This window comes from Suricata suricatta, chromosome 6, assembly GCF_006229205.1.
Source record: "Suricata suricatta isolate VVHF042 chromosome 6, meerkat_22Aug2017_6uvM2_HiC, whole genome shotgun sequence".
NCBI lineage: Eukaryota > Metazoa > Chordata > Mammalia > Carnivora > Herpestidae > Suricata > Suricata suricatta.
In genome coordinates, this window is record NC_043705.1 from 103,725,028 (window position 1) to 103,752,704 (window position 27,677).

The following is a 27,677-nucleotide window of genomic DNA, read 5'->3' on the forward strand; positions in this document are numbered from 1 at the left end:
TCATTTTACAGCTGCCTGTGTGTCCGGTGTTAGCAGCAGATTAGAGCTAAAGCCTACCTTTTTGGCCAATGTGCTTCGTTAAAGGGCTAGAACCTGTATTATTTAGAGAACTGCGCCAACATTTACAATGAATGACAGCAGCAGAACATATCTATTAGACATAAGCATTTCTTTACCTGAAAGCTTTCTTGTTGTTTTTAACCTAAGAGTTATTTTACTCAGGAAGCGGGGTAAGGAGAGGAGGTGAATTTCTTGTACCTTGATTTGCACTCTCTACAGAATGTGGATTTTCCCATAAGGCAAATGTTGGCCATTAATAGGCTCCCTATAAAACGAAATGCAATGTGTTTAGATCACTTACAACAGTGCCTGGTACCCAGTCAGTCCTACACAGGTAGCACGTGGCATTACTGTTACTGCTGGTATTGCCGGTTCCTTTCCGGGATGCAGACGAAATCAGCCCCTTCAGCTCCCCAACCCAGTGAGCTAAATGTGAATGATGTGAAAAGACTTGAGCGGTTTAAACCAAATCAACGTAGGTACTGAGGAACCTCTGACTTTCATTTTGGCCTCAACTTTCATCTCCCTCAAGACACTGCGTAAATAACAGTTGGTGTCAGCCCTAAGCCAAGGGCTTTCTGTGGTTCTCCTTCTGGAGGCTCATTCCAAGGTCGTCCGGTAACCTGCTCTACTGGGTGTTGCTTCCTCCCATTATGTTTTCAAGGAAACACTAAAACAGTGGGAAGGGGGTAGGTTTTAATCCTCACAAGAAGACCAGGAGAATATCAGCAATTTAGCACAGCTGTGCTGTGCCAAGTTTTTAAAATGTAGAAGGCTCACCCACCTCAATAGAAACATCACCTTTCTGAAAATATAATGCAGCTATTTTCCACTACAGAAACCATTCTTTCCCAAACATCAGGGTTTTTGATGTTTCAGACGCAATCCAAGTGATTTATTTGATTTTTCTTTTTTTTGCTATCTCTGTAAATCATTTATACAGTGCTTGATTCACAAAATCCTTTTTTTAAAGATGCACAAAATATCCCATACACATATTGACTCCTGCATCCTGTGTTCCTGCCAGATAGCCACCAAAAGGTTTATAGATTTCCCTCATTATAAACTAATTGATATGCTGTAACAGCTCTAATCTTCTTAGGAGTCCTCTCCTTTGGATTCTAAGAGAGAAGCGTTGTAGATGTCAAAGATATTATGGGAGAAGAGAATCAAAAAGCCTGTGGATTTTCTTAGTGGTGAGACACCCTAGAGACTGACCCTTAAGATGTGGGATTCTTAAGATTACGGAGTCTATCACGGGGAAGATCAATCCTTCCTGTCAAGTGGGATTACCAACCAGGAGGAGACTAGCTCGGTCCCCAACCCTGTATTGGAGGTTTTGTATTCTCTGGTTTCAGGTACCCACGGTCACTGATGGTTCGGGCGGCCGGGGATTCTCCTTCTGACATACGGTCAGAAGGTCAGCAGGAGCCTGCCACCACCTCACAGTGCCTACACGGTTCACCTCACTTCATCTCATCATGAGGCATTGTATCATCTCACATCATCATGAGAAGAGTGAGTGAGGCATGAGAGAGAGAGAGAGAGACCACATTTGCATTTAATACAGTATATGGTTCTAATTTTTCTATTTTATTATTAGTTGTTAATCATTTGCTATGATTAACTAACAATCATTTGCATAATTTATAAATTAAACTTTATCAGTTATATATGTATAGAAAATATATGGTAAATACAGAGTTTAGTACTACCCATGGTTTTAAGCTTCCCTGGATTCTTAGGACATATCCCCCACAGATAAGGGGGGGACCACTGTACTCTAAGGGCACGCGAGCAGTTTAGGCCACTTACCACCAATCTCTTTGAGCCTCAGTTTGGTCATCTGTAAGATGGACCTGTTTCTTCTGCCTTCACACTGTAGAGGGAGCAATATTTCACATCTGGGGTGGTCAGGGGAGGCGATGCTGAGCAGGGTAAAATACAAACTGTCATTCTACCTGTGTGGCCTGCTTTAGCCTTTCCTCCCTGTGGTGTGCTCATTGGCATAGGTTCTGCCCTGCCAGGGAGGCTCCCAGTTCCTCAGCTGCTAAGTTTATCCCTGGGTCAGCTCGTTCAGGAGGAAAGCGGTAGGAACAGATCGATGCTGTGTTCTCTGGATCAGCCTCTCCAAAAACACAGCTAATATTGTGGGGTCACTGGACTCCTGTCTCTATTTCACAGTTGACGGGGAAGAAGAAAGATATGACAGTCATTTATAATGACCAGGACAACTTATTGTAGAAAGTTAAGTAAAAGAAACTTGGATACAAAGTTAAATATGACTGGATGTCTACTACACAACATGCAATGTAAAGGCATTAAATGTAGAGGAATATTATCTAGCTATTAGAAAACAGAGGAGTTAGCTCTATATCTTTTGACTCAAGAGACATCTGTGATATATTAACAGGAATAAAAGGAGGAATGTGTACAGTATGACCCCATTAAAAGGGGGAAAAAAGCCATGTAAAGATTAGGGGTAAAGGTTTTAGCATTAGCATGCACGGTTTTAAATCAAAGCTCTGCTTCTTTGAGCTAAGTACACATTGGGTACTTATGTAACCTCTCTGTATCTCGGTTTTCTTATCAATAAAACAGGGATAGAAATACCACCTTTTTTAACCAGGCAAAAGAGGTTTGAGATCATTGAGTCCAGTGGTTTTCACACCAGGAAGGAGAGAACCCAGGAGAGTGATATGGTAATGGATGAGTGAATTCACTTAGCATGAAATAGGTGCTTATTAAGTATTAGATCATGTTATTACATGCTGTAATAATAATACTATGCAGAATGGTCCAGAATCATACATGCCAGGCTACTAACATGTTACCTCAGTTGGAGTGGAGGTAAAGGGGATTGGGAGGGCATGAGAAAGAACATGGAAATGAAAAGACACTGAAGACCAAAAAAAAAACCCTACAAATGACAGACAGGCATGTGAAAAGATGCTCAACAGCAAATGTCATAGGGAAATGCAAATTAAAACAAGACACTCCTGCACACCTATTGGAATGGCAAAAATCCAGAACAGTGACAAGACCAAATGCTGGCGACAGTGTGGAGCAAGAGCAGCTCTCGTTCATAGCTGCTGGGGATGCAAAATGGTACAGTCACTCTGGAAGAGTCTGGCAGTTTCTTAAATAAGTAAGCATACTCTTACCATGGAAATCCAGCAGTTGTGCTCCTTGGTGTGCACCTACGTGGGCTAAAAATATGTCTACCCCCAAACCTGTACATGGATGTTTATAACAGATTTATTCATAACTGTCCAAACTTGCAAGCAACCACAATGTCTGTCAGTAGAAGAGTAGATAATTAAACTGTGATATATCCAGATAATGGAATATTAGTCTGCACCAAAAGGAAACAGGCTATGAGCCACAAAACGCCATGGAGAAACCTGCATATCACTGTGTGAAAGAAACCAGTCTGAAAAGGCTGCCTAGGGTTTGATTCCAGTTATCTTACACATTCTGGAGAAAGCAAAACCATGGGGACAGCAAACAGGCCAGTGGCTGCCAGGGGTTAGGAGGAGGGCAGGATGAACAGGCAGCGCACAGAGGAGTTTTAAGGGAGTGAAACTATCAGCATGACCCTATAGTTGTGGATACATGTCCATCGTACATGTGTCCCACAGAATGTACAGCACTGAGAGTGAACCCCAGTAGAACAACATATATTTGGGGTGATAATGATGTGTCCATGTAGGTCCATCAATTGCCACAAATGTGACTCTGATGCAGGTGCAGCTGCATGTATGGTGGGGGTGGAGGGGAATATGGGAACTCTCTACTTTCAGCTTCACTTTGCAGTGAACCTAAAGTTGAACTAAAAAATAACGTCTATTTAAAAAAAACCCTGGGATGGGGGGGAAAGCCTAAATGTTACTAGTAATTGCCTGTAGGTGATGTGGTTACAGATGGCTTTTTCTGCACTTTGCGTATCTTCTCCTTCACTCCTAGCCTGGGCTCATGCTGTTCTCTCCACCTCGAATACTCTTCACCCCATACCCCAGGGAGTAGTATCTACTGACCCCTTAGGATTGAGTTTAGCTGGCGTTTCCTCTGGAAGTCTTTCCTGAACTTCTCTGTGCTCCACAGTGCCTGGCTCTCTACCAAGGGCCACACGCTCCATGGTCTTGCAATGGTCTCTTACCTCATCTGTCTACCCATCTAGATGTGAGTCTTTGTGGAGAAGTCTGTGTTAGCCCTGCTGTATCCCTAGCATCTTGCACAGCATCAGCAGCAGTCAATTCATGAATTTTGTTGAATATATGAATATGAATTAAGTCGGGACAAGTGCAGGGAAAAACAAAATAAGCAGTACAAAACTCACGGCGAAAGAAGTGAAGCGATACAGTGGAGGGAGGAATAGCTACCCCAGCAGTGGTGGGGTCCTGGAGGCAAATCAAGGCTGAAAGGAACAGATGCGAAAGCCTAGGGGCAGGGGTAGGAGCTGTACGTTGAAATGCAGATCAGGGCAGGGCAGAAGGGACTCCCTGATTTCTCCCTTGACTGGCATGGTATGACACAGCATGTCAGAATTAATAAGTCCATCATAGAAAAGAGGACCTAACTCTGGCTTCACTGATGACGGTCCCTACTGTGTGAGCCAATGGGCCCAGCAATGTCTATAATCCTCTGAGCACCACTCACTGCCAATGACTCATCAATAGCTCTACAAATACTTCCTGAAGAATTCCTTCAAAGGGGGCGCCTGGGTGGCTCAGGTGGGCATCAGCCCAGCTTGTGATCTCCCAGTAGTGAGACTGAGCCCTGGGTTGGGCTCTGTGCTGAGAGCGTGGAGTCTGCTTGGGATTCTCTGTCTCTGTCTCTCTCTGTCTCTCTGTCTCTCTCTCTCTCTCTCTCTGTCCCTCTTTCTCTGCGCCTATCCCACTTGTTTATGTGCTCTCTCCCTTTCTCTCTGAAAATAAACAAACAAAAAAAGACTTCCTTCTACACACACGTGTTTGTGTGTTTACTGATGGGGAGTAGAGCTGAGGAAAATACCGTCAATGAGATCATACCATGGCCTTTCATTTCTGTACCTCATCCTCCTAGGGAGCCCACTGTTCATCCAAGGACGGTAACACTCTCCATGACTACATATCCTGTTTCTCTGCAAAACCAACACTATTTGAAAGTAGGGAGGAGAAGGAGAAAGGGAACAGAAAAATACAAATGAACAAAGAAGACTCTCTTGTTTTTCCCTAAAAAAACTCTGCCATTGGGCAGTGCAGTCCGGAGGCAGGTCTGCTCCCCTACATCTTTCTCTCCCACTAGTGCAAAAACATCTCTATGTCCTCTTAATCCTCAAGCAAAGCTCACACATTTGAAGAGCTTCTGGACACCCCTGGAAAACTCTGCAGTGCTCTATCTGTCAGCAAGGCCAGGATTATTGTGGGGTCAGCACCAGCCCCCAGTCTAGTCTCTGGTGCTGCCTGCCCAGAGCTCTGGTTCTCATTTCAAGCATTCATCTGCTCCAATTTTGTCGACCACCCGAGGTCTCAACCCCTCGCTGAATTACAATTAGTTGCCCTGAGGATCCTGGAGGACACTCGATTCAGGGGAAGATGCCTTCTGCTGGGCAGCACCAGTCTTGCCTGTCGTTGGCATCTTTGAATTTCAACACTGAGAACTGCCTCTGTTCATGTGGCCCAGAGACATCGGTCTTTCGTGATGGCCCACATTTGCTGTACTTTGGACAGACCTCTCCATAGTTCTGAAATTGTTTCTCCCAAATCTCATTTTTAAAACAATCACTGCTGAGTAAGTTTTCTTCCAAAGCTGCCTTAAGAATTTCTTCTCAGAACATGAATGATGATTACTTTTCTGAGAAATTCAGGTTGTAGGATCTGACAGCTACTGTGCAGGAGTGAGGGGCATGAGGTAAGAGTTCTCCTCTGGGGTGCATGCCTGATTCTTTGAGACAAGGCAGCAACCATCAGGGGCCTTAGTTCTCATTCTCACCTGTGAAATGGGGTCATATCTGTTCTCTTTCCAGTCTCACTAGGGTGTGGCAATAGCACCACACTGGACCCATATTTTTGCCTTCTGGAGAAAGAGATACACTTGGAAAATGTCGTTCTCATGAAATTTACCCCTTTCTCAAGATTGTCACATGCTTTTATTATTGGAGCTTGGGTGTGCCATGCTATTTTTATCACCAAGTACAACACTGAAAAAACTGGGATATTAGAGGGGCAAACCATTGTAAGTCTAGGACTGGATGTGTCTGAGAATGAGCTCTTTTTAGCAAGAACTCTGCTCTTTAATACAATAGAAAAATAATTTATTGAAAAGTGTCCTTGGGGAATGAAAAGAGTAATGCACTTCTGCAGATGTTTCTCATAACCATGCTGAGCTGAGGAGTGACAGGCGGCACTGGGAGCCCCGAGATGGGACTGCTGTCCCCCCTCTGCCACCACCAGCTGTGTGCAATAGGTAAGCCCATCCACTGCTCTCGGCCTGAGGTTTCTCGTCTGTTAAATGAGCAGGCTAAGTTGTATCTGTGATCATCACACATTTTTAAGCAGTGCAGCTTCTCTCAGTGAACACCTTTTCAGGAACAGATTATAAAACATGCCAGGAGAGGGACCTGCACCCCAGCTGCACCTGCGAGGCTCACCCCACTGCCCACAGTGCTCCCTGAGACATCGCTGTGCCCTTGCTGCTCTGAGATGCACTACAAAAGCCAGTAGCCTAGACGGTCTTAAAACTCTTTCTAGTTGTTCAAGGAGAAACCCTTGCTTCTAATCCAGCCGATGTTTGGTTTATTCCCAACCCCCCTCCACGCCCCCAGAGTACTAATGTCCCAGAGAGGGACCCTGCCAAGTGCTGTGGGTCTGCCCCCAAGACAGCTGATGCTTCAGAAAACAGGTGACAGGGGCATGAGACCCAGCACAAAGACACAGGCTAGCACCAGCCACGAAAGGAATGTCTGTGGCTGAAGACAACCCTGCTACTAATGTGGCTTTGTGGGAGGCGGTGGGTAGCTGCCATGTATTTCCTCCCTTCCCCCCTCTTTGTCATTCACTCACTAATTTGCAAACAGTTTTGAATCACCCGCTCTAGATTGTGAATGATCTAGTGACCCAGTGAGCAGGACTAACAACAAACAGGTCCATGCAGCCATGCAACTATGCATGGAGAGGAGTGAATGGGGGGGGGGGCACCTAACTTAAGAGGGTGTGGGAGGAGCCAGTCAGGAGGGCTGGGACGAGGACGTCCAGGCAGAGATGACAGCATTGGGTAGATTCCAACACAGGATAGAACTTGGCCTGCCCCATGAGAGAGGGCCCAGCTGTGGCTGGTACACGGAGAATGAGTATCACCCTTACTGCCGTGGCCCTCGGGAAAGACCACGGCAGTGAGCCCACGCAGAGCAGGCAAGCTGTATCCCAGTCTTCTCCTTTGCAAAATGGCCTTACTCAACACCTTCTCTGAGGCACTTCTCCCTTTCCTACATCTATTCAAGAGGCCCCAAACCAAAACACTCACATTTCCAGGCACCCTGGCAGAAAGGGATACCTGGATGTCAGAGTTCTGGCCAAAAGTCTTTCACCGGGAGAAAAAAAAAAAAAACAAAAAGACTTTCCTGAATAAGAAGGCAAAATCTTAAAAGAAAAGGAAGAAAAGAGAGGCTTTGTTCTCTTTACCCTTTCAGCTTCTTCCTGTCTGACAGGCAGACTTTTCCAGAAGTGTAGCAGCCATTTTGTGACCAGGAGGACGAAGAAGCAGGCAGAGCGAAGTTCTTTGATGACAGCCCAAGGCCGCTGCACCAGTCCTGGGGCTTAGCAGGAAATTCACGGACGAATGAACCCCTTATGTGTCTAAGCTGGTGTTTACCAAGTTTTCTGTTATTTGCACATTAGTACACTTCTACATTGACACAAACAGGATAAAAACAATGTAATTCATGGGTTGTTGTGAGATACTGTGTACAAGGCCACAGGCATGGCTGGGCACAGAGCAAACATCAATGAACAATGGCCTGTACATTTGTGCTGCTAAAGACAAAAACCTGACACCCCTTCGGCCAGTCACTCGATGGAGCATGGGGGTGTGGGGGGGGTGGGGGTTGTGGGGGGGCAGGAAAATGGGGGGGGTGGGCCCTACCTCGGTCACTGAAGTCGTCAACCAGCACGATCTCGGCAATCAGCTCTGGGGGTGAGCGGTTCAGCACGCTGTGGACGGTGCGGAGGAGGGAGGACCAGCCCTCGTTGTGGAAGGGGATGATGATGCTGGTGTTGGGGAGTGCCTCCAGGTAGCGCTTGCCGTTGCAGCTAGAGGGAGACACAGGGGACAAGGAGAGGTTAGCTTCGGCTCTCATCTTGCCAAGAGAACTCAACGAGCACATGGTTTGTCTAACCGCAAACCCCGCTCCTCTCCAGCCTTTGGGGAACAAGTGAGAGCAAGGGGCACCACAGTCACTTCCAAAGTTCCTTCCAAGTAGCATCCCTAAGCCCGGCCTCCAATTCCTGCACACACGGTACACAGAGATATATATACAAGAGTCCCCTGACTCTGTATAAGAGCAGTCACAAACCAAAGACAGCCGGCACTGAGGGAGCAGCTCTGGGGTCTGGGGCTCTCCATGGGCTAACTTGTTTCAGCCTCAACAGCAACAGGAACGTGCTCACCCATCCTCAGGATTGCCCGTGGAAGACAGAGCTTCAGTAAAACTCTGATCTCTCTCCCAACCCTTTGCACATTCCTCACCAGTGGAGGAGAAACCATTTATCCACGAGTTTGGAAGAAAAAACTGAGCTTCACAGGCTCAGTCCCCTCTGCTCTCCCTTCTTGGCCTCTGCTTGCATGTTTTCTCTTCTGCCCTCTACCAATCATGTGGTAAGCTTGGAGTGGGAGGCCCTGCCCTGTGGGCCTTTAATATCATTGTAATACCCCATAGAATTAACATAGTCCCTTAATATCATTAAACATCTAGCTGATGCTCAAGTTTCCTTAATCTTCTTATGTCCTTTTACAGTTGTTTAAATCAGGATCAAGACAAGGCCCACATATGCTGCCTTCAGTTGATGTGTCTTCTAGGTCTCTTTTTTTCCTTACAACTTATTTGTTGAAGAAACTGGGTCATTTGCCCTACTAGATTTCCTACAGTTTGCAGCATTTTGCTGCTTGGATTGCTGTGGTATCTCTGAACATGTTCCTCTGTCCATCCTTCCTTGGTTCCTGTACATTGGTATCTTACCTTCAATGAGACAATCTAGCAACCTCTTCCAAGTGGTGTGAGCATCCCAAAGGAAAAACATACTGTCCAGTTATCTTTCCTTTTGCGATGTTGGTGACCACAGATAATCAAGGTCTAAATCCTTCCTTTCACTGGGGGTTTGTACAACAGTGATACTCTTATTCTAGCATTCTTGATTTACTAGCTGGGATTCTACAATGAAGAAAAATAATCACATCGACTGTTTGCTTACCCTGAAGTAGAGGAAAGATATGATACATTCTTGATGATCAGTTTTTAAACTGACTTGGCTCCTCGGTATGTCCCAAAGATAGCCAATTATGTTTTCATTAGGAACCCATAGATGTTAACACAGTATGTTTAAGTTCCGTGTAAATATTATTCTTACTGGTTCCCAAATAAAACCATCGTTAGCCCAATAGAGTCTTCTCAAGTTGGCTCCAAGTCCTTTGGATATGAGCTCAGAGTACTGATAACGTCCTTGCTTTTTGATAAAATATTATGGAAGATGCTCCAGGCTTAACTTGTACATTTCCTGCCCTCTCCTGGATCAGTCATTCTGCCACAGAACTCTGGCTCCTGATTATCACTGATATGACCATTTAAATCCTGCAATATGGGCATGAAGCACCTTTGCTAACTACTGGGTTGGTTATGGTTTCTATGCCTTTACACTGGTCAGAGTTAAAAATACATTTTAGTAGATTCATGATGAGTTCATGCTAAAGTTTTATGTTTAATATATAAGACTACAGCATTTTATGGAGCCTTAATTTTATACTGCATCTCCTTTTTAATTGAGATATAATTCACATACCATAAAATTCAACATAAAATTCACTCTTTCAAAGTGTCTAATTCAGTAGTTTTTAACATACTTCACAAAGTTGTACAACCATCACCACTAATTCCAGACATTGTCATCACCCCCAAAATAAACTTCACCTCCACGAGCAGTCACTACCCATTCTTTTCTCTCCTCAGTCCTTAGTAATCACTAAGTTTTCTGTTTCCATGAGTTTTCCTATCCTGGACATTTTATGCAAACAGAATCATATAATATGTGGCTGTTTGTGCCTGGCTTCTTTCATTGAACATGTCTTCACGGTTCATCCATATGTAGCAAGCATCAGTACTTCATTCTTTTTGTGGCTGAATAATATTCCATAGTATAGATATATCATATTTATCTATGTATTCATCAGTTGATTGACATTTGAGTTGTTTCTACATTTTGGCTATGTGAATAACACCGGAATGAATGTTCATATACAAGTTTTTGTGTAGACATGTTTTCAGTTCTCTTGGGTATATACCAAGGAGTAGAATTGCTGGGCCATAAAGTAACTCTACATTTCACTATTCAAGGAACCACCAAAATGTTTTTCAATGTGGCAAGAACATTTTACATTCCCACTAGCAACCTCTGAGGGTTCCAATTTCTCCACATGCTGACCAACTCTCGGTGGAAATGTAGTCCACCTTTTTTTATTATAGCCATCCTCATGGGTGTGAAGTGGTATCTTATTTTGGTTTGATTTGATTTGATTTTCCTAATGACTGATGTTGAGTATATTTTCACATACATATTTGGCCACTTGTCTATACTCAACATCAGACTGAGGGAGGGGCTCATAGGCCAAGGAAGGTGGGCAACCTTTAGAAGCTGGAAAACGATCCTCAGCTGATGGCCAGCAAGATAACGAGGTCTCACTCTTCACAACTAAAGTCTGCCAACAACCCAGATAAGCAAGATTCCCCCAGAGCCCCCAGGAGGGAACTCAGCCTGGCCAGCACCTTCACTTTTGCCCAAGGAGCCCCATGTTGGACTTCTGATTTACAGAACTGTAAGAATAACTTTGTGTTTTTTAAACTGCTTAGTTTACGGTAATCTGCCATGGCAACTATATAAAACTCATACACAAGAGTCACCTTTGGTACCCAGTCTGTAAACATCATTTGGAAGGACTTAAAAAGTAGAAGATCTCACAAAAATTCCTCACGAGTCTCACGTGGCAGCAGTGGGCTGGAGTTGATAGTGGACAGCTCTCTCCGTGGGGCAAGTGCTCTCTGGGCCCCTCAGCTCTTGTCACTTCCCACAGCCTTACACCAGAGCTGCTTCAGTCCCTTGCATTACCTCCAAGGCCCCTGGAGACCTTGGAAGTTGATAGCCCAGAAGTAAAAGAGGGAGCTCCACAAGATTGGTAAGAAGTTTTTGGAGAATATGTGACATGTGGGGCAAGAAACATAACAACAAAATGTCTCCTTTCCTATGCCACTGTAATTGTTCAGCTATCCAAAGGCACCTGGGTCTCTCTGTAACATACTTTGAAACATCTCAAAAAGGAAAAAAGACTGACAGGTGGAGAGAAGGATGGACAGATATATGATAAAGTTAGTAAAGGAATGGTAACTGCAGAATCTAGATGGCGCACATGAGCACTCAATGTGCAAGTCTTTCAGAACTTTTCTGTAGGTTTGATAATTTTCAGAAAGAAATGTTATGGGGAAAATGGGTCAGGGTCACAGTCCCCTCAGTTTCAGATCATACCTCCGCCTGAGGCACCAAGGGAAGCTGGGCCAGGGGAGTGCATGTGGATAGGAATGAACCCTTGGTGTTTGGCAGTGAGCTCAGTTCCAGCTGTGTGGACAGGACCCTCCTACTTCTCCAGTCCACTTCTGCTGGATAAGTCAGTCTCTTTCCCATGCCGTTTTGCTTCCCCATCTGGGATTGTTTCTACCCAGGCCCTGCCTCAGGTTTCCTCTGGCCCTTCCCCCACCTCTAATCCCTTTGGTTATGTCAGCCAGCTTTCTCTGGGAGACATCTCTAACTTCGTTTCATTGGTTTTCACAAATAAAGCACCTCTTCTTAAAAATCCCTTTCCCTTAATTCAGCTAAGTCCTCTGTGGCCAAGAAAGACAGGCGATATCTAGTTTGCTACAGAAGTTCCTGCCTTCCATCCAATTTCACAGGAGGCTCGTTCAATTGAAGCAGGGTTGGGGGGGTGGTTGGTGGTAATAAGTTGCTTGGAGTCCACAGGGTGAAATACAATAGAGCTATTACCTGGCAGAGAGGCCTCTCTCAAACCCCAGGCTGGGCGGGCCCCACAGTCTGCCAGGAGACACGCAAACACCAGCATATATTAAGGGAAGTAAGTAATGCTACAGTAGACTAAATCCACTTCTAATTTAATTCAATCATGGAACTAAAGAATATTCAGAACTCAAATGAAAGGCTCAGCTTAGATCATAGCCTTGAACATGTACTTTTTTTAGGGGGCCTTGGGGGCTACTCTTTTTCTCCCTCCTCTATCCATCCACTCATTTAGTGATTGAATAAACAGACGACACTTTGACTTGCCATGGGCACTAGTCATTAGCTTGGTTCCAGCTTACTGGAGGCTCTTTGTTTTAATAAAAACTCGTGTGACATGCTGAAATGAATCTCTCCAGGATCCAGCAGAAAACTTGGTTCCACAGACCTCCCCAACAGCCACCTTCAGGTTGGGAGTTCATGCAAAGAGCCCCTTCTCTCCTCTTCTAATCAGGCCTCAGATCACAGCAGAAACAGAAGGCCTGGGAATGGTGGGGAGGTAAGAGAAAACTACCCACTCCCCAGTGACACCCCCATCTTGGCAGCCCTCTTTAAGACCTGTCTGCATATTGGGTCTCAAGGGTTCAACACTAGGTGGTGGAGTATGTCCAGTTCTTTGGTGCATGAAAAACATGAAGCATCCCTTTGCCAGGTTCCTTCAGAAAGCTGCCACAGAGAACGTGGTCTTCAGGAAGGGACACTAGGGCACTGCTCCCAGTGTGAGGAGGAGGCTGGGCTGGACTATGGCCAGACAACAACAGCTCTGCCTTCCCACAGTTCATTGTGCCTGATGGTTTACAGACTACTTACTCTTCCTCCTCTCTCCTTTAATCTGTAGCAACCCCAGGGAGGGAGAGGAGCCAAAGAGTGCTAACTCCATTTTCCACACAAGGAAAATAGGGCCCAGAGTGGTAAGTAACTTGCATCCAGGACCCAAATCTAGATAGTATTTATTTATTTATTTATTTATTTATTTATTTATTTATTTATTTTTCAGAGAGAGAGAGAGAAACAGAGCACAAGTGTGGGAGGGGCAGAAAGAGAGAGATGGAGATGCAGATCTGAAACAGGCTCCAGGCTCTGAGCTCTCAGCACAGAGCCCAATGCGGGGCTTGAACTCACAAACTGTAAGATTAAGACCTGACACAAAGTAGACGCTTAACTGACTGAACCACCCAGGTGTCCCTAGATAATGTGTATATTAAAATAACACTTCTTTTAGCCATTCTGACAGATGTCAAGTGATTTCTCATTGTGGTTTTAATTTGCCTTTCCTCAGTGAATACTGATGTTAAGCATCATTTTATACCTGTCAGAATGGCTAAAATTTAAAAACACAGACACACACAAAAGAGTAAGTATTGGTGAGGATGTGGAGAAAAAGAAACACTTGTGCACTGTTGGTAGGTACGCAAACTGATACAGCCGCTTGGAAAACAGTATGGAGGTTCCTCAAAAAATTAAAAACAGAAATACCATATGATCCAGTAATTCCACCACTGAGTATTTCCCAAAGAAAACAAAATCTAATTCAAAAAGATACATGCACCCCTATGTTTACTGCAGCATTATTTACAATAGCCAAGACATGGACGTCCAGAGATAGACAATGGAATATTACTTAGCCATAACAAAGAATTAAATCTTCCCATTTGCAATGACAGGGATGGAGCTAGAGGGTAGGATGCTAAGTGAAAGAAGTCAAGAAAGACAGATACCATATGATGTCACTCAAACGTGGAATTTAAGAAATAAAACAAATGAACAAAGATAAAAAGAGACAAACAAAAGAAGAGATTCTTAACTATAGAGAACAGATAGGTGGTTGGGGGGGAGGAATGGATGAAACAGGTGAAGAGGATTGAAGGTACACTTATGAGCACTGGGTTATGTACAGAATTTTAAAAATCATTATATTATACAGCTGAAACTAATGTAACACTGTATGTTAATTATACTTGAATAAAAAAATACCACAGTGTTTTTCTTGGTGACAAAAGTGACAACTGCTCGAGATAAAAGTCTAAAAAACACAGAAAGGCTAACAAACAACCAGTAACCACAGGAACACCCTAAACCCCGGGGCTGACCTCTGCTAAACATTTAGGGCATGTCTTCCTTTGTACTCTTCTCTGAACATGTATTTGTTCCTGTGACATGGCAGGTGGCAAACCCACTGGATAGCGTCCAAGTCCCTGTGGGCTCCCAGCTAGCATGGCCTCTGGAGTTCTTGGAAGAGCCCCTCTAGGGGCAGAAAAGAGCAGAGTAATGCCCGTGTAGGGGGCCAAAGCAATGACACTGTGGCACATGCAGCACATCAATCTTGATGCCCCTTGCCTCAATATTTCTGGCCCCTAACAGCACCACAAAAGAGGCATTGTAGAGTTTCAGACCTTACAACCAACTTAAGTAAAAAACAGTCCATCCCTTGCACGGGCACGTCCATCACCACCAGGTTCACAATCTGATGAGGTCCTGACCCAACAGGGCAAAGTTTAGTTACACATGCACAGCATAAGGATAAAGGGGCATGGCCTGGGGTGTTCCCTGACCCCCTCTGAAATGTGAAAAGAAGAGAAACAAAGTGGCCATCACCTTTAGGGTAAGATTAAATAAATGGTGAATACTTCAAACCATGGAATACTGATAGGCAGTTTAAAAAAGGTGGAAAATGATAATGATGATAACAGAAAATATCTATTAAGGATTTCCATTATGCCAGGCAATGTTCTAAGCACTTTATATGCAGAAAGTAATTTTATTTAATTGTCACAATGCTCCTTCAAGGTAGAGACTATCATTACTCCCTTACAGAGAGAAGGAAACCAGGCACAGAGAAGCTAAGTAACTTGCCTAAGGTCAAGGGCTAGTCCCTGGATTTAAACCCATCTGCCCTTTATACATATTCATATTTTATAGGGATAATGTAGCAATGATATTAATTGTACAAGCCAAAAGGAGAATGAAGAGATAAGACAAAAACTGAGGGAACCACGTAGGAGTCTGATACCCTGGCTTCTAGTTTCTGCTCTGCATGCAACAATCCAAGCCCCCTCTTCTTGTTGGACCTCAGGTCCCCCTCATGCCATTAAGAGAACTGGATGGACGCAGTGCGCAAGTCCTAGGTGCCTGCTCTGTATTCTTCTACTTCTTTGGTAGTAGCATCCTGATTTTCCTTGAGGAATCTTCCATCTCTCAACTCTATAGGGCTCAGGGGGAGGTCCCTGCCTTGCCTTGAGGCTGGGTAAGGGAGTCTGGCTTAGCCAATCAGAACACTGCATCTTCCCAACCACAGCGCCAGTTCAGGAACAGAGCACCTGTAAATCTTTGCTGAGATAACCCGGGAGAGAGATAGGCTCTTTTCTGCTGAAACTGAACCCGGGAGGAGAGAAATCTGGTCTGCCTGGGGGCCCCACATGTGTTCCCTGTCTTAAACTGAATTCAACAGAATAGAAAACAAAACCAAGAGCTGGAGAGAGGTTCCTACTGACATCATTTAGGGATTCAGACCCAGCTAGAGATGAAGCCAATCTCTGCACCTGACCTTTCTAGTGACGTGAGTCAACACATTTTCTTAAGTCAGTCTGAGGTGAGTCTCCATCGCTCATCACTCAAAGAATCCTTGCTCTTTTAACTGGATCATCTCTAAGCCCTTTGAGTCAAAAGAATCTGTTTTGGACCTAATGATGGTTTGTGAAGGACAGAGGCAGAAATGGTTCTCCAGGAGTCACCTCTGATCTGAAGGGGGTAGCCTCTGTCTCCTGCTGCAGAATTCATCACTGCTCATCACTGACTGAGAGAAAGGGCCTGGGCCGAGAGCTGTGGAAAGGGTGGGAGGCAGTGGGACCACCAGGAGATAACTGAGCCTATCTGTGACTGGGCAGCCTCCAATTTAATATCCCTAAAGGATTCTGAGCTCTTAGGGCAAAAGACAAATCTAATAACTGGCCCTTAAGATGCACCCTCAGGGCTTAATGCTGCAGCACTAGAATATAAAAGAAAAGAAGCCAAAATCAAAGGGAAGACTTTCAAAAATCTCTCCAAGTCAACTTTGAGTAGAACAATCCAATCATTTTGAAGGGTATTATGAGAGACATTTAATTCCCTTGCACAAGACGCCATCCACAGACCAAACTGAAATGCAAGTCAATTGAATAAATCTGATGTTGTACGTGCCTAAGGGAGCAAAAGTGCTTTAGACCCGGCTTCAAGTCCTGATTCTGACACTCTGCAGCTGTGAGACCCTAGGGTAGGTTTCCATCCCCACTCAGCATCAGTTTCTTATCTATGACATGGGGTGGTAATACCATGAGAATGTCATAACTAAGACCGCACACTTAGAACAGCCACGTGGAGGAAGTAGCCAGCTCTGTCCTTGGAGATGGGTAAATGTGGAAGAGAAGTCACAGCAAAGAGAATGCTCCTGGTTTCAATTCTCTTGGACTCAGGGATGGATATTCCAGAGAAAGACCTAGGACTTTGGTAAGGCTTAAATAAGAGTTTTGCTCTGGTAGACATTAATCCCATTCTTGGTACCCCAGGCTTTAGCCAACTCCTGGATCAAAATGTTCTCATTTGTTCACTTCCTCAACCATGCATGTTTTCAAGAAATGTTTACTGAGCACCTAGTATGTGACAGACACTCTGCTATGCCTGGGTTTACACCGGTGAGGAACAAGTGATTGTCTCTAGGGGATACAGTGTTGAATGGGAGGCAGAAAAATAAGTAAGCAGTAATAAACTATGATAATTTTTCCTACTTCCCTGCATATGGCTGTGAGGGGAGAGCAGAATGAAAATAGCCTAGAAAGACAAAGCATGAAGGCATTAGGAGTGGTGTATCCTCCCGTCCAGTCCTGCGTCTTGCCAACAGAGAGGAGGTGATTAATGGTCCTGGGTTGAACTGGAGTTGGAAGGGCCTCGTCCAACCCTTTTGTTTAGTAAGTACGGAGGTGATGCTTACAGAGGCTGCATGGAGGTCCCAGACCACAAGGCCAGTGGGTGTTAGAATGGGACCTGGTGCAGGCTCTTCAGTTTAGTTAAAACACAAAAAAGAAAGCCTCTGAAAACACTAGATGTAAAGAATAAATCTGAATCATACATAGTTTCAAGGAGCTGGTGTCTGCCATCTTGTTCCAAGTGCTGCCCCTGGGCTTGGCATCTCTGTGGGTGGCTGGACCACACTGCATAGAGATGTGTCTCTGGGGGTTATGCTGAACTTCATCATATAAGCTACCACTAGGAGGAATGTGGATGTTTTCAATATGCTTGCTGATGTCCATTCAATGTTCACATTTATCCGAAGTAGTTTGTATGGATGTGGAGCCGAAAAGACCAACTATTAGTTGAATAACCTTGGGCAAGTTACCAAACCTGTATAAGCCTCAGTTTCCTCCTTTTTAAAAATGGACTTACTGGTATGAGCTGAGAAGTGAACAGGATAGGAACATCTTGGTGCTCTGTAAACATAAAGGTGCATCAAGTGCCATCTTTGTCTGAAAAGAAACATCTGTGCTGATGGTCAATCATGGTGCCTGCCTTGGCCATGCCTGAGGAAGGCTGAGAAAGGAAAAGAGTCCTGAGTGGGTCCCATGACCACACCTTCCCTGGCCATCATGGTGCCTGGGGCAGAAGCAGAGGCCTGGCCCAAGGGCAGCCAATCTATCAACTTACCAGTGGTCAATGGCCCTAGCAAGAAATATGCCTAAATAGGGGGCACCAGGCCAATCAAATTCTCTTTCTCTTTCTTGGGGATATACCTTGATGTATGGAAAAGGAGTCTCAGAGTTAATGAGGGAAGCCGACACAGAACTATATAGAGAAGAGCTAAAGCCTCGTAATGATGGAATCCAGAAATTTCTACTGGTGAGGAAGGCATAAGACAATCTATGCCACGATTCCACCTCCCCCTCTGGAAAGCCTCGCTGGCTTTTCCCCACATTCCAACTCGCTACATTCCCCTTTGCCTTGAATGCCTCTACCTCCTTGCTGGGGGAATGGCCCATTGGTTAAAGTAACCTTGTGGCCAAGGAGTCAATCCTATTCCTAAGTCCATTCTCAGGAAAGAAAAACAAAAACAAGCATCCAAAAGTTGTACTTGAGCTGAAAAGGATGGATTTTGAAAAGGATGGATTCTTATGGAATTAAGATTTCTAAACTCTAGAAATGACACTAATATGGAAATCTGGACTTCCAGGTCATGGAAAGGCGAGGCTGTTGGGCATACTGTATTGTTTCACATGATCAGCGATGCTCTATCAACGGCATGCCAGCTGAGCCAACACTGCGTCATGAGCAATCGGTGTATCTGCAGCTCATGGTGTTGCACCACCACCGTGCTCTGTACGCTACAGCAAATTGTTCTTCAGTGAATATAAGGATGAGTGGGGTGTGTGTGTGTGTGTGTGTGTGTGTGTGTTTTAAGGGAATGATCATTTGAAAAACTCCTTGTGGAGTGACTCTGTTGTTTGAAACCTCCCAGTGTTTGTACTCTTAGATAAACAATCTTCTTCTAGAAATGGGTGTACCATTTTAGCACTTTCTCATGGGAGCTGAATCCATACACCCTCCTCCGCCAAACAGATGACAATTTCGAGCTTTCCACTGACCAGATGGGCCTTTGGGAGTTGGTTTGTGTGTCTTGGGGGTGGCAGAAGCCAGGATCTCTTTGGGTTGCGGAAGAAGGCCAACTACTATTTCCAAGCCATATGCACAGCTTCCACGTGAAAAGCCAATGCGAATCACTGAATTACGAAGGCTGGAAGGACCTGAAGGTCACCTTGTTTGCACTCTATACTTTGTAGATGAGGAGATGGAGGCCCAGAATGGGGAGGGGCCTTCCCAGAGTCACAGAGTGAGGTGACATACCCGTATCTCAAAGAGTGGGCCTTGAGAAAGGGTACTGCCCCAAGTGGCAACTGCAGGTGTGGGGAGGGACATGGTGTGGGCTGGAGACCATCAGATCTGGGTCCAAGTCCCATAGATGTCATTTAGCACTGGGTCACCTTGGGAAGGTCACAGCCTCCCTAAGTCCAGTTTCCACTTGGGTAAAATGGAGATAGAATTCCTTCCTCTTGAGGCTGCCACAAGGAATGAAAGAGATACCTTATGTGAATACACCTGGTACAGCATCTGGCTCATAAATGTGAGTTTCCATCATCAAGAAGCCACAGTGTAGGTCATTTTCCAGCAAATGGTTTAAGTTCAGTATTCTGCTGTTCTTCCCTCTCTGTTTTGCATAAAGGATAGTTCCTTATAATAAAACATTCTCAGTAAGACTATGTCCAATGGTCTCTGGAGCTACCAAGAAGCTAAGAGGAAGTTATAAATAGCTCCAGGCTCTGGAACAAAAGGAAGAAACTGGGACTTAGTGGGCAGAGTGTGAAGAGCTCCTGCCTCCCCTATCCTCCCTCCAGATGCAGATCTGGGGCCTCTCCTGACACATCCCTTCAGCAAGCCTCTCTCCTTGGCTGGGGCTTGGCTCCCAGCCCTTCTCTACACCTCTCTGGGGGATAGGACAGGTGCTGGCTTTCTCTTCCACAGTCTGGCTGGAATTATAGGAGTCGGAAGATTAGTGTGACAACATGTGCCAAGGCTGACATCTTTATGAAGGTCCTTTTCCATTCAGGGGAGGCTTTGCTAAAAGCCAGATCCACCTACTGGCTCTTCCCTCCTCTCAGTGGACAGCAACGAGGATCACAAAGGCTTGTTATTATTAATTATGCACCCTGCACTATCTGTTCGTCACCAGTGTTACACCCCATGACCCACGCCAGACTTCAGATACAAGCAGTATTTAAGGGATCTTGGTTTGTGCTATCTTTTCCTTCCCTTTTAAACTCACATTTTGGAAAACTCTTGGTTCAGATCATATCTAGTTTAAAGACAGTTGTAAAAACAACAACAAAAAATTTTTAAAGCACACAGCAAAATCCAACAGTTTCTTTACACAGCTGTCCCACATGATAAAAGGGGGTCCTCCCACAGATGTAACACGCAACACACTCCACTGCTCACACTTTAAACCCAGGCCAACAGCAAGGAAGAGCTCTGGCTAATCAATGGGGCATGTCAAGGAGCCTGAACGATCGGCATGAAATAACCACCAGAAGGACTACACTTCAGATCCCAGTTAAATGCCAATTGTCAGGGAAACATTGTTAACAGGAAATGGGCTTTAATATCAAGATTCTTGATGACTCATGAAAGAGGAAAAAAGAAAAAAAGAAACAACATTGTAATGCTATGTGTTCAAAATTGTTGTTGCCACTCTGTGTCCAGAAACAACTGGAAAACCACTGGTATGGCCATCGACGGAGCAAGGGCTGAGTGGGTTAGATTCTTGTGGAATATTACATAGCTGTTAGAAATGTCCTGGAAACATGACCACAATATCATAAGTAAAAAAAAGCTACTTGTAGAGGGGCACCTGGATGGCTCAGTGGGTTAAACGTCTGACTTGACGTTAGCTCAGGTCATGATCTCATGGTTTGAGTTCAAGCCTTGTGTCAGGCTCTATGCTGAAAGTTTGGAGCCTGCTTGGGATCCTCTCTCTCCCTCTCTCTCTGTCCCTTTCCCACTTGTTCTCTCTCCCCTCCCCCTCTCAAAATAAATAAACTTATTGAAAAAAGCTACTTGTAGAATAAAATATATATAGTACACTCAGAATTTTGTAAAAAAAAAAAAACACACAACCAAAACCAAACCCCTTTGTATGTCTGTATATGTTACATAAACAAACAAACAAACAAAAAAACAACCACAGAGGGCTAAACTGTTTGCTTTCACTACCTAGGCAAATTTAAGATTGGAGGTGGGGGGCGGAGGGGGACTATTGATTTCTTCCCCTCTACCAAATAAGGTGTGGAGCAAGAAGTTTACACGCAGGAGTGAATGACGTCCTAATCTACGTAACACAACCCCTCAACGGCCCCCTCTGCTGTCTCTCGGCCACACTGCCCCGGGATGCCACCTTAATGAAGGGAGAGGACGGACAATTCCCGCTATCTCTCAGTCATCTTTCTCCTTTTCCTTAAACCCTTTCAAGGCCAACATCACTTAGAAATCAAACTCATCTCTGTAACCAATTTTACTGAGTGTTATTTGTCTGCTCCCGGACAAACATGTATTTACCTTCAGCATGGTAAGTGAAATGCAACCTGAGTAGTCTTCTGCTTGTGTCTATTTATATTTATCTAGCCAATCCTGCTCGCTATGCCTGCTCCGAGAACCTTGACGCACAGAAGATTCAAATTTAAATACTGTCTCCTCCTCTGTGAGGAATGGGTCTCAGTCTGTGTGTGAGGCCGCAGAAAGAGCATACACTTGGATCCAGGTTGGAGTCTTCTCTGCTTTCTAGTGGCTGCGCTCAGCTGAGGTTCAGTTTGTGTGTCTGCAAGATGGAGCTAGTGATCCCCATGAGAAACAAACTATTTCAGAGAGGCTGGAATCACAGTTATAATAGTGTTTTTGTAAATGAGAAGACAATGCTGAAACCTAAAGGAAAAACATATGATCACACAAGACCTCAATGCGGGAAGAAGTAAAACGAGGCATGCTGATAAAGTGCTCAGCTCCATGCTTGGCACACAAGCACCTGATAAATGGGAGACATTGTTACTATTCATGGAGAACATAGCATCCATTTCTAGAAGACCTGGAAAATGCATTTGTCTGCAGAAATGATAAAAGAACACAAACCACACATCAGCTCATGTGGATGTCAAGCAGTTTTTGCCCAGTGTAAGTTGTAGGGGATATATGTGCCCGTTTTGATTTTTGGTTGACAGCAGCCATATTTGCTTACAAGCCATTTATCTCTGTAATTTTAACCCAAGGGCTGAATTCACTGAAATCTTTTTTTTTTTAATTACAGAAAAGAAGTCATTTTGAGAGATTTTATTGGCTGCCATTTTATTGTAAGGCATATGAGCACCTTTACATTCCAATGTTAGGTCTGATGGATCAGTAACTGTTATCTTGAAAGAAATACCACTGTTCAGAAGGGAGTCGTTTAATTTCAGAGGAGAACTGATTTGAGCCTCCTGAAAAATCAGTGAAGCTCCCAAAGAAATCTGGATTTTCCCTGTCCCAGCTCACAAATCACTCAGACAACAGCCCTTCTCTCCACCTCCTGCCCCCTCCTACACAACCGCCTTGCTACCAGCTGCCCAGCTGGGGAGTCTTCACCCCTCCCAGCCTGAGCAGCTCGCGGGTGCTCATCTTATACTGAAGTACTCCATTACAGAAGTGTCAAGCAAGCTTACTCCAGCACACGAATCATGGTAAACAGGGTAAAAACTGCTAATACTTACTAAATATGTCTTCCAAGCCTGTCACTGTTCTACAGGGGGTCTGACAAACCTCTCTGCACCGTGACAGGTGGGAGAGGGGCGTGCGGACTCCAGCCATTCACTCCCACTGCACAGGTGGGAGGGGGTGGCACGGCCCCTGCCGGGACCCAAACGTGCACACAGACTCGTTGTCCCACACACCGCACCGCAGACCACAGCTGATCTTGGATCACTTTGAGATTCACTATCCATGATGCCTCAGGCCCTTCCTGCTATTCAAGGAAAGCAAGTTAATTAAAACCACAATAAAAACATAGCAACTCAAGAAGGATCCCGTCACCATTTCCATTTTTCATAACATAAATGGCACCATTTATTAAACTGCCTACTTGACCTTGTCACTTGGATATTTAAGAATGTCTTAAAGTTGACTGAAATAAAAATCTTGATTTTTCCCCAAATCCACTTTTCCCAAAGCCTTTGCTTTTATAAATGGCAACTCCATCTTCACAGTTGCTCTGGCAAAAAAAAAACCTCACATTGTCTCAGTCTCCTCTCTCTCTGTCTCTCTCTCTTTTTTTCATATCTATATTGTCTATAAGTAAATCCCAATCATCTCCACCTTCAAAATATTTCTAGAATGCGGCCACTGCTTCTGTGCTCCTTCTCTGCCATGGTGGTCTGAGTCACTGTCTTCCCCTTTGCCCGCCTGGCTGTAATAAACTCCTAACTGGCTTCCCTCAGCGGCTCTTGGCTGCCTACAGTCTATGCTTAACAGAGCAACTGATGTGATCCTTTGAAAATGAAAATCAGATATGTCGCTCAGTGCTCAAAACTCTCCAGAGCTTCCCATCTTATTCCCTTTGGAAAAGCCAAATCCCCACCATGGCCCTGACATCTCTGCAGGCTTGCTTCTCATCACTTTCCTCCTGGCTCACTGGGCTCCAGAAGACAAGCATGATGACCCCGGGGCCTTTGCACTTGTTGTTTCTTCTGCCTGCAGGACTCTTCTCCCAGTCAACTGCCCTATTAGACGTACATATCTCTGTTCATATGTCATCTTATTAGAAGAGTCTTCTCACTACCAATTGAAATAAAAGCCATCCCATTCCTATTACTTTCTCTACCCTTTACTCTGATTCCTTATGTTCCTTATATCATTTATCACCATCTGAAAAAATAATGCATTTGTTTATGACCTCCTCCACCCAGTGGAATGTAAACACCAGGAAAAAAGGAAATTTTGGCTGTTTCCCCAGGGACTAGCCTATACAATAAGCAAACATGGTAGGCACATGATAAATATTTGCTGAATGAATGAATGAATGAACTAATGACTCCCAGAGACAGTTCCCAGTGACTGATAGGCTTGAGATTTCCTTAACGTAGGGACTAACACTTGATCATTTTAGAATAAATGAGTAGGGGCTAGCTATATTTTAGGTGGGCTACAGAGTGGGGGGTTTGAGGATTGGGAAAGAAGCCCCCTAATATACACATAGTTACTTTGGGTTAAGTTCCTGATTTAATTAGCTACTGGTACATCCATGAGGTGCCCATGCAGGGGGCAGGTTACACCCCTGCCTTGCTTGCTCAGGTTTACATCACCATATGAGAACATTCGGGGGGTATTTATAAACATCAGGCTTTCCTGGTTCCTCAGCCCTCAGCATCATCAAGGCCACAGGACCATGAGGGGAAGGTGGTTGTCTCTGAATAGGACCTCAGCACTGCCAGCTCTCCTGGGTTCATGGGGTCATTTCCTCCTCAGGGCTCTCCCTCTTCCTGATTTCCTACCTCTTTTCCTCGGTGTTTTGGATACTGCAATGGCTGGCAAACCACGACTACACATCTATTTCCAACTGGACTCTAGATATAAGTCAGGGTGTACCTGTGTGACTTTTGCCACAGGTCACTTTTCTTCCCCCATTTTGATTCTTCTATTTGCTAATCTGAACAAAGGTGATAACAACAATGATGACAATAACAACACCTGTCCAATCTGTTTGTGAGGGATGCTGGTCTATGATCTAATTTTCTTGCAATATCTTTGGTTTGCTTTGGTATCAGGGTAATGCTGAGTTCACACTGTGTTGGAAAGTACTCTATTCTCTTTAATTTTTTGGAAGAACTGGTGTAGAAGAGTTGTTTGTATTAATTGTGTGTGTGTGCGTGTGCGTGTGCGTGTGTGTGTGCGTGTGTAGAATTCACCAATTAACCCATCTGGGCTTAAAGTTTTCTTTGTAGGGAACTTCTTAATTATAATATCAATTTCTTTGATAGATATGACTATTCTGGTTAATTATTTCTTTTTGAGTGAGCTTTGGTACTTTGTACCTTTCAAGGAATTTATCGTTTCAACTAAGTTGCTGAAGTTACAGGCATAAGGTTGTTCAGAACATTCCTTTATAATTCTCCTAAGAATTACAGACTCTGTAGTTTACAGCACCTCTCTCATTTCTGATATTGGTAATTTGTGTCTTCTCTCTCTTTCTCTTTATCCGTCTGGTTAGAAGTTAATCCATTAGATTGACCGTCTCAAAGTGTCAGCTTTTGGTTTCATTGATTTTTTTCCTATTGTTTTTCTGTTTTCTGCTTCATTGATCTCTGCTTTGATCTTTTTAAAATTTCCTTTCTTCTGTTTATTTTGGATTAACTTGTTCTTATTTTTCAGGTTTCTTAAAGTAGAAGCTGATGTCATCAATTTGACACGATTTTTCTTTTCAAATATAAGCATTTAATGTTGCAAACTTCTCTGTAAGTACTGTTTTAGGGACATCCCACAAATTCTGATATGTTGTCTTCACTACCATTAAGTTCTAATTTTCCTTTTGATTTCTTCTTTGACCCATCTGTTATTCATACATGAGTTACACAGTTTCCAGACATTTGGAAATGTTAAGAGACTGTTCTGTTATTGGTTCCTAAATTTAATTCCACTGTGGTCAGAAAACATACTTTGTATCACTTGAATCCTTTTAAATTTATGGAGACTTGTTTTCCAACCCAGAATATGATCCTGGTAAATGGTCTGCATGTACTTGAAAAGAATGTACATTCTGCTGTCACTGGGTAGAGAGTTCTATAAATGTCAATTGGGTCATGGGGGCTGCTGACGCTGTTCAAGTCTACTATATATCCTTGCTGATTTTCTGTCGACTTGTTCTACCAATTTTTGAGAGAAAAGTGTTAAATCTCATAATTGTAGCTATTGCTCTTTGTAGTTCCATGAGTTTTTGCTTCATGTATTTTGAAGCTCTCTTATGAAGTACATAAATATTTAGGGCTGCTATATTTTCTCTCGCTTTTTTAAAATGTTTACTTTTGAGAGAGAGAGAGAGCACACGCAAGTGGGGGAGAGGGAGAGAGGGAGGGAGACACAGAATATGAAACAGGTTCCACGCTCTGAGCTGTCAGCTGTCAGCACAGAGCTGATGTGGAACTTGAACCCACGAACTGAGAGATCATGACCTGAGCCAAAGTCAGACACTTAAAAGACGGAAACACCCCAGTGCCCCAGTTGCTATGTTCTCTTAATGAAGGATCCCTTTATTAAATTATTAAACTACCTTCTTTATCTCTGATGTTGTTTTGAATTCTACTTAAACTGATATTAATACAGCCACCAGAGTTTCCTTTTGATTAGTGTTAGCGTGGTAGATTTTTCCTATCTTTTTACTGTCATCTGTACCTTTATATTTAAAGTGTGTTTTTTTGCAGGCAGCATATAGTTGACTCTTGTTTTTTCATCTAATTGGGTAAAAGGCAGAGAATTCTGCCTTTTAACTGAAACAATCAGTGCATTTACATTAATGTGATTATTGATATGGTTAGGTTAAAGTCCATCATTTTGGTATTTGCTTCCTATTTGTCCTTTCTGATCTCAGTTCCCTTTTCTCTCTTTTCTGCCTTCTTTTGGATTAACTGAATATTTTTCATTATTCCACTTTATCTCCCTTGTTGGCTTATGCTATATCTCTTTGCTTTATATTTTAGTGCTTGTTTCACGACTTATAGGACACATTTTAACTGTATACCTTCAAATGATACTATATCACTTCACAAGTAGTATGAAAATCTTATAGTAGTATATTATCATTTCTCCTCTCTGACCTTTATGTTGGCATACATGCATACCTTACATAGGTTTAAACTGAATAATATATTATTATTTTTGTCATACTGTCAGATACCTTTTAAAAAGATTTAAACAATAAGAAATAGTGTATATCTATCTACATAGTTACCATTTCCAGTGATCTTCATTCTTTGTAAATGAAGATCCCTATTTCCACCTGTCACCATATTTTTTCCCCTAAAGGACTTCCTTTAACATTTCTTACAGTACATAACTGCTGTGATAAATTCTTTCAGTATCTGACAAGTCTCTATTTTGCCTTTATTTTTGAAAGATATTTTCACTGGGTGTAGAATTACAGGTTGGCAAAGTTTTTACTTGTAATACCTTAAAGATGTTGTCACACCATGCTCTTGCCTCTTTCATGTCCACTGAGAATTCTGTCATCCTTGTCTTCAGTCCTTTAGGTTTTATTTCTCTACCTCCTTTAAAACGTTGTCTTCATCACTGGTTTGTAGCAATTTGATTATGATTTACAGTAGTGTCGTTTTACTCATGTTTCTTAAGATTGAGTTTCATTGTGCTTCTTGGATTTGTGGTTTTATAGTTGTCATTCAACTTGGAAAACTTTTAGCCATTATTTTCCTCTTCCCTTTCATAGACTCCAATTACATGGACATTTGATTGCTTAACGTTGTCCCACAGTTCACTAATGTCCTGTCCATTTTGAAAAATTCTTCCTCTGTATTTTATTGTGACTAGTTTCTTTTCCCACTCTTCAGTTTTACCCCCCACCCCTGCAATATCTAAGCTGCCATTCATGCCAGACACTAGTTTTCATTGCAGACACGGTTAGTTTCATTTCTAGAAGTTCAGTTTGGGTCTTTTTATATTGTCCACGTGTCTAAATATTTGAAACATATAGTTACAATAACTGTT

The 27,677-nt window shown here is 43.6% G+C and overlaps 1 protein-coding gene across 1 annotated transcript in view; it reads right to left on the reverse strand.

Annotated features, from left to right (window-relative positions):
• The window catches only part of GALNT10 (polypeptide N-acetylgalactosaminyltransferase 10), a 210,783-nt gene that overhangs the window by 83,418 nt on the left and 99,688 nt on the right, over positions 1-27,677 (reverse strand). The window contains exon 4 of the mRNA XM_029941255.1: positions 8,182-8,348. Coding sequence (XP_029797115.1) covers positions 8,182-8,348 — 167 coding nt within the window. The remainder of the gene's footprint in view (positions 1-8,181; positions 8,349-27,677) is intronic.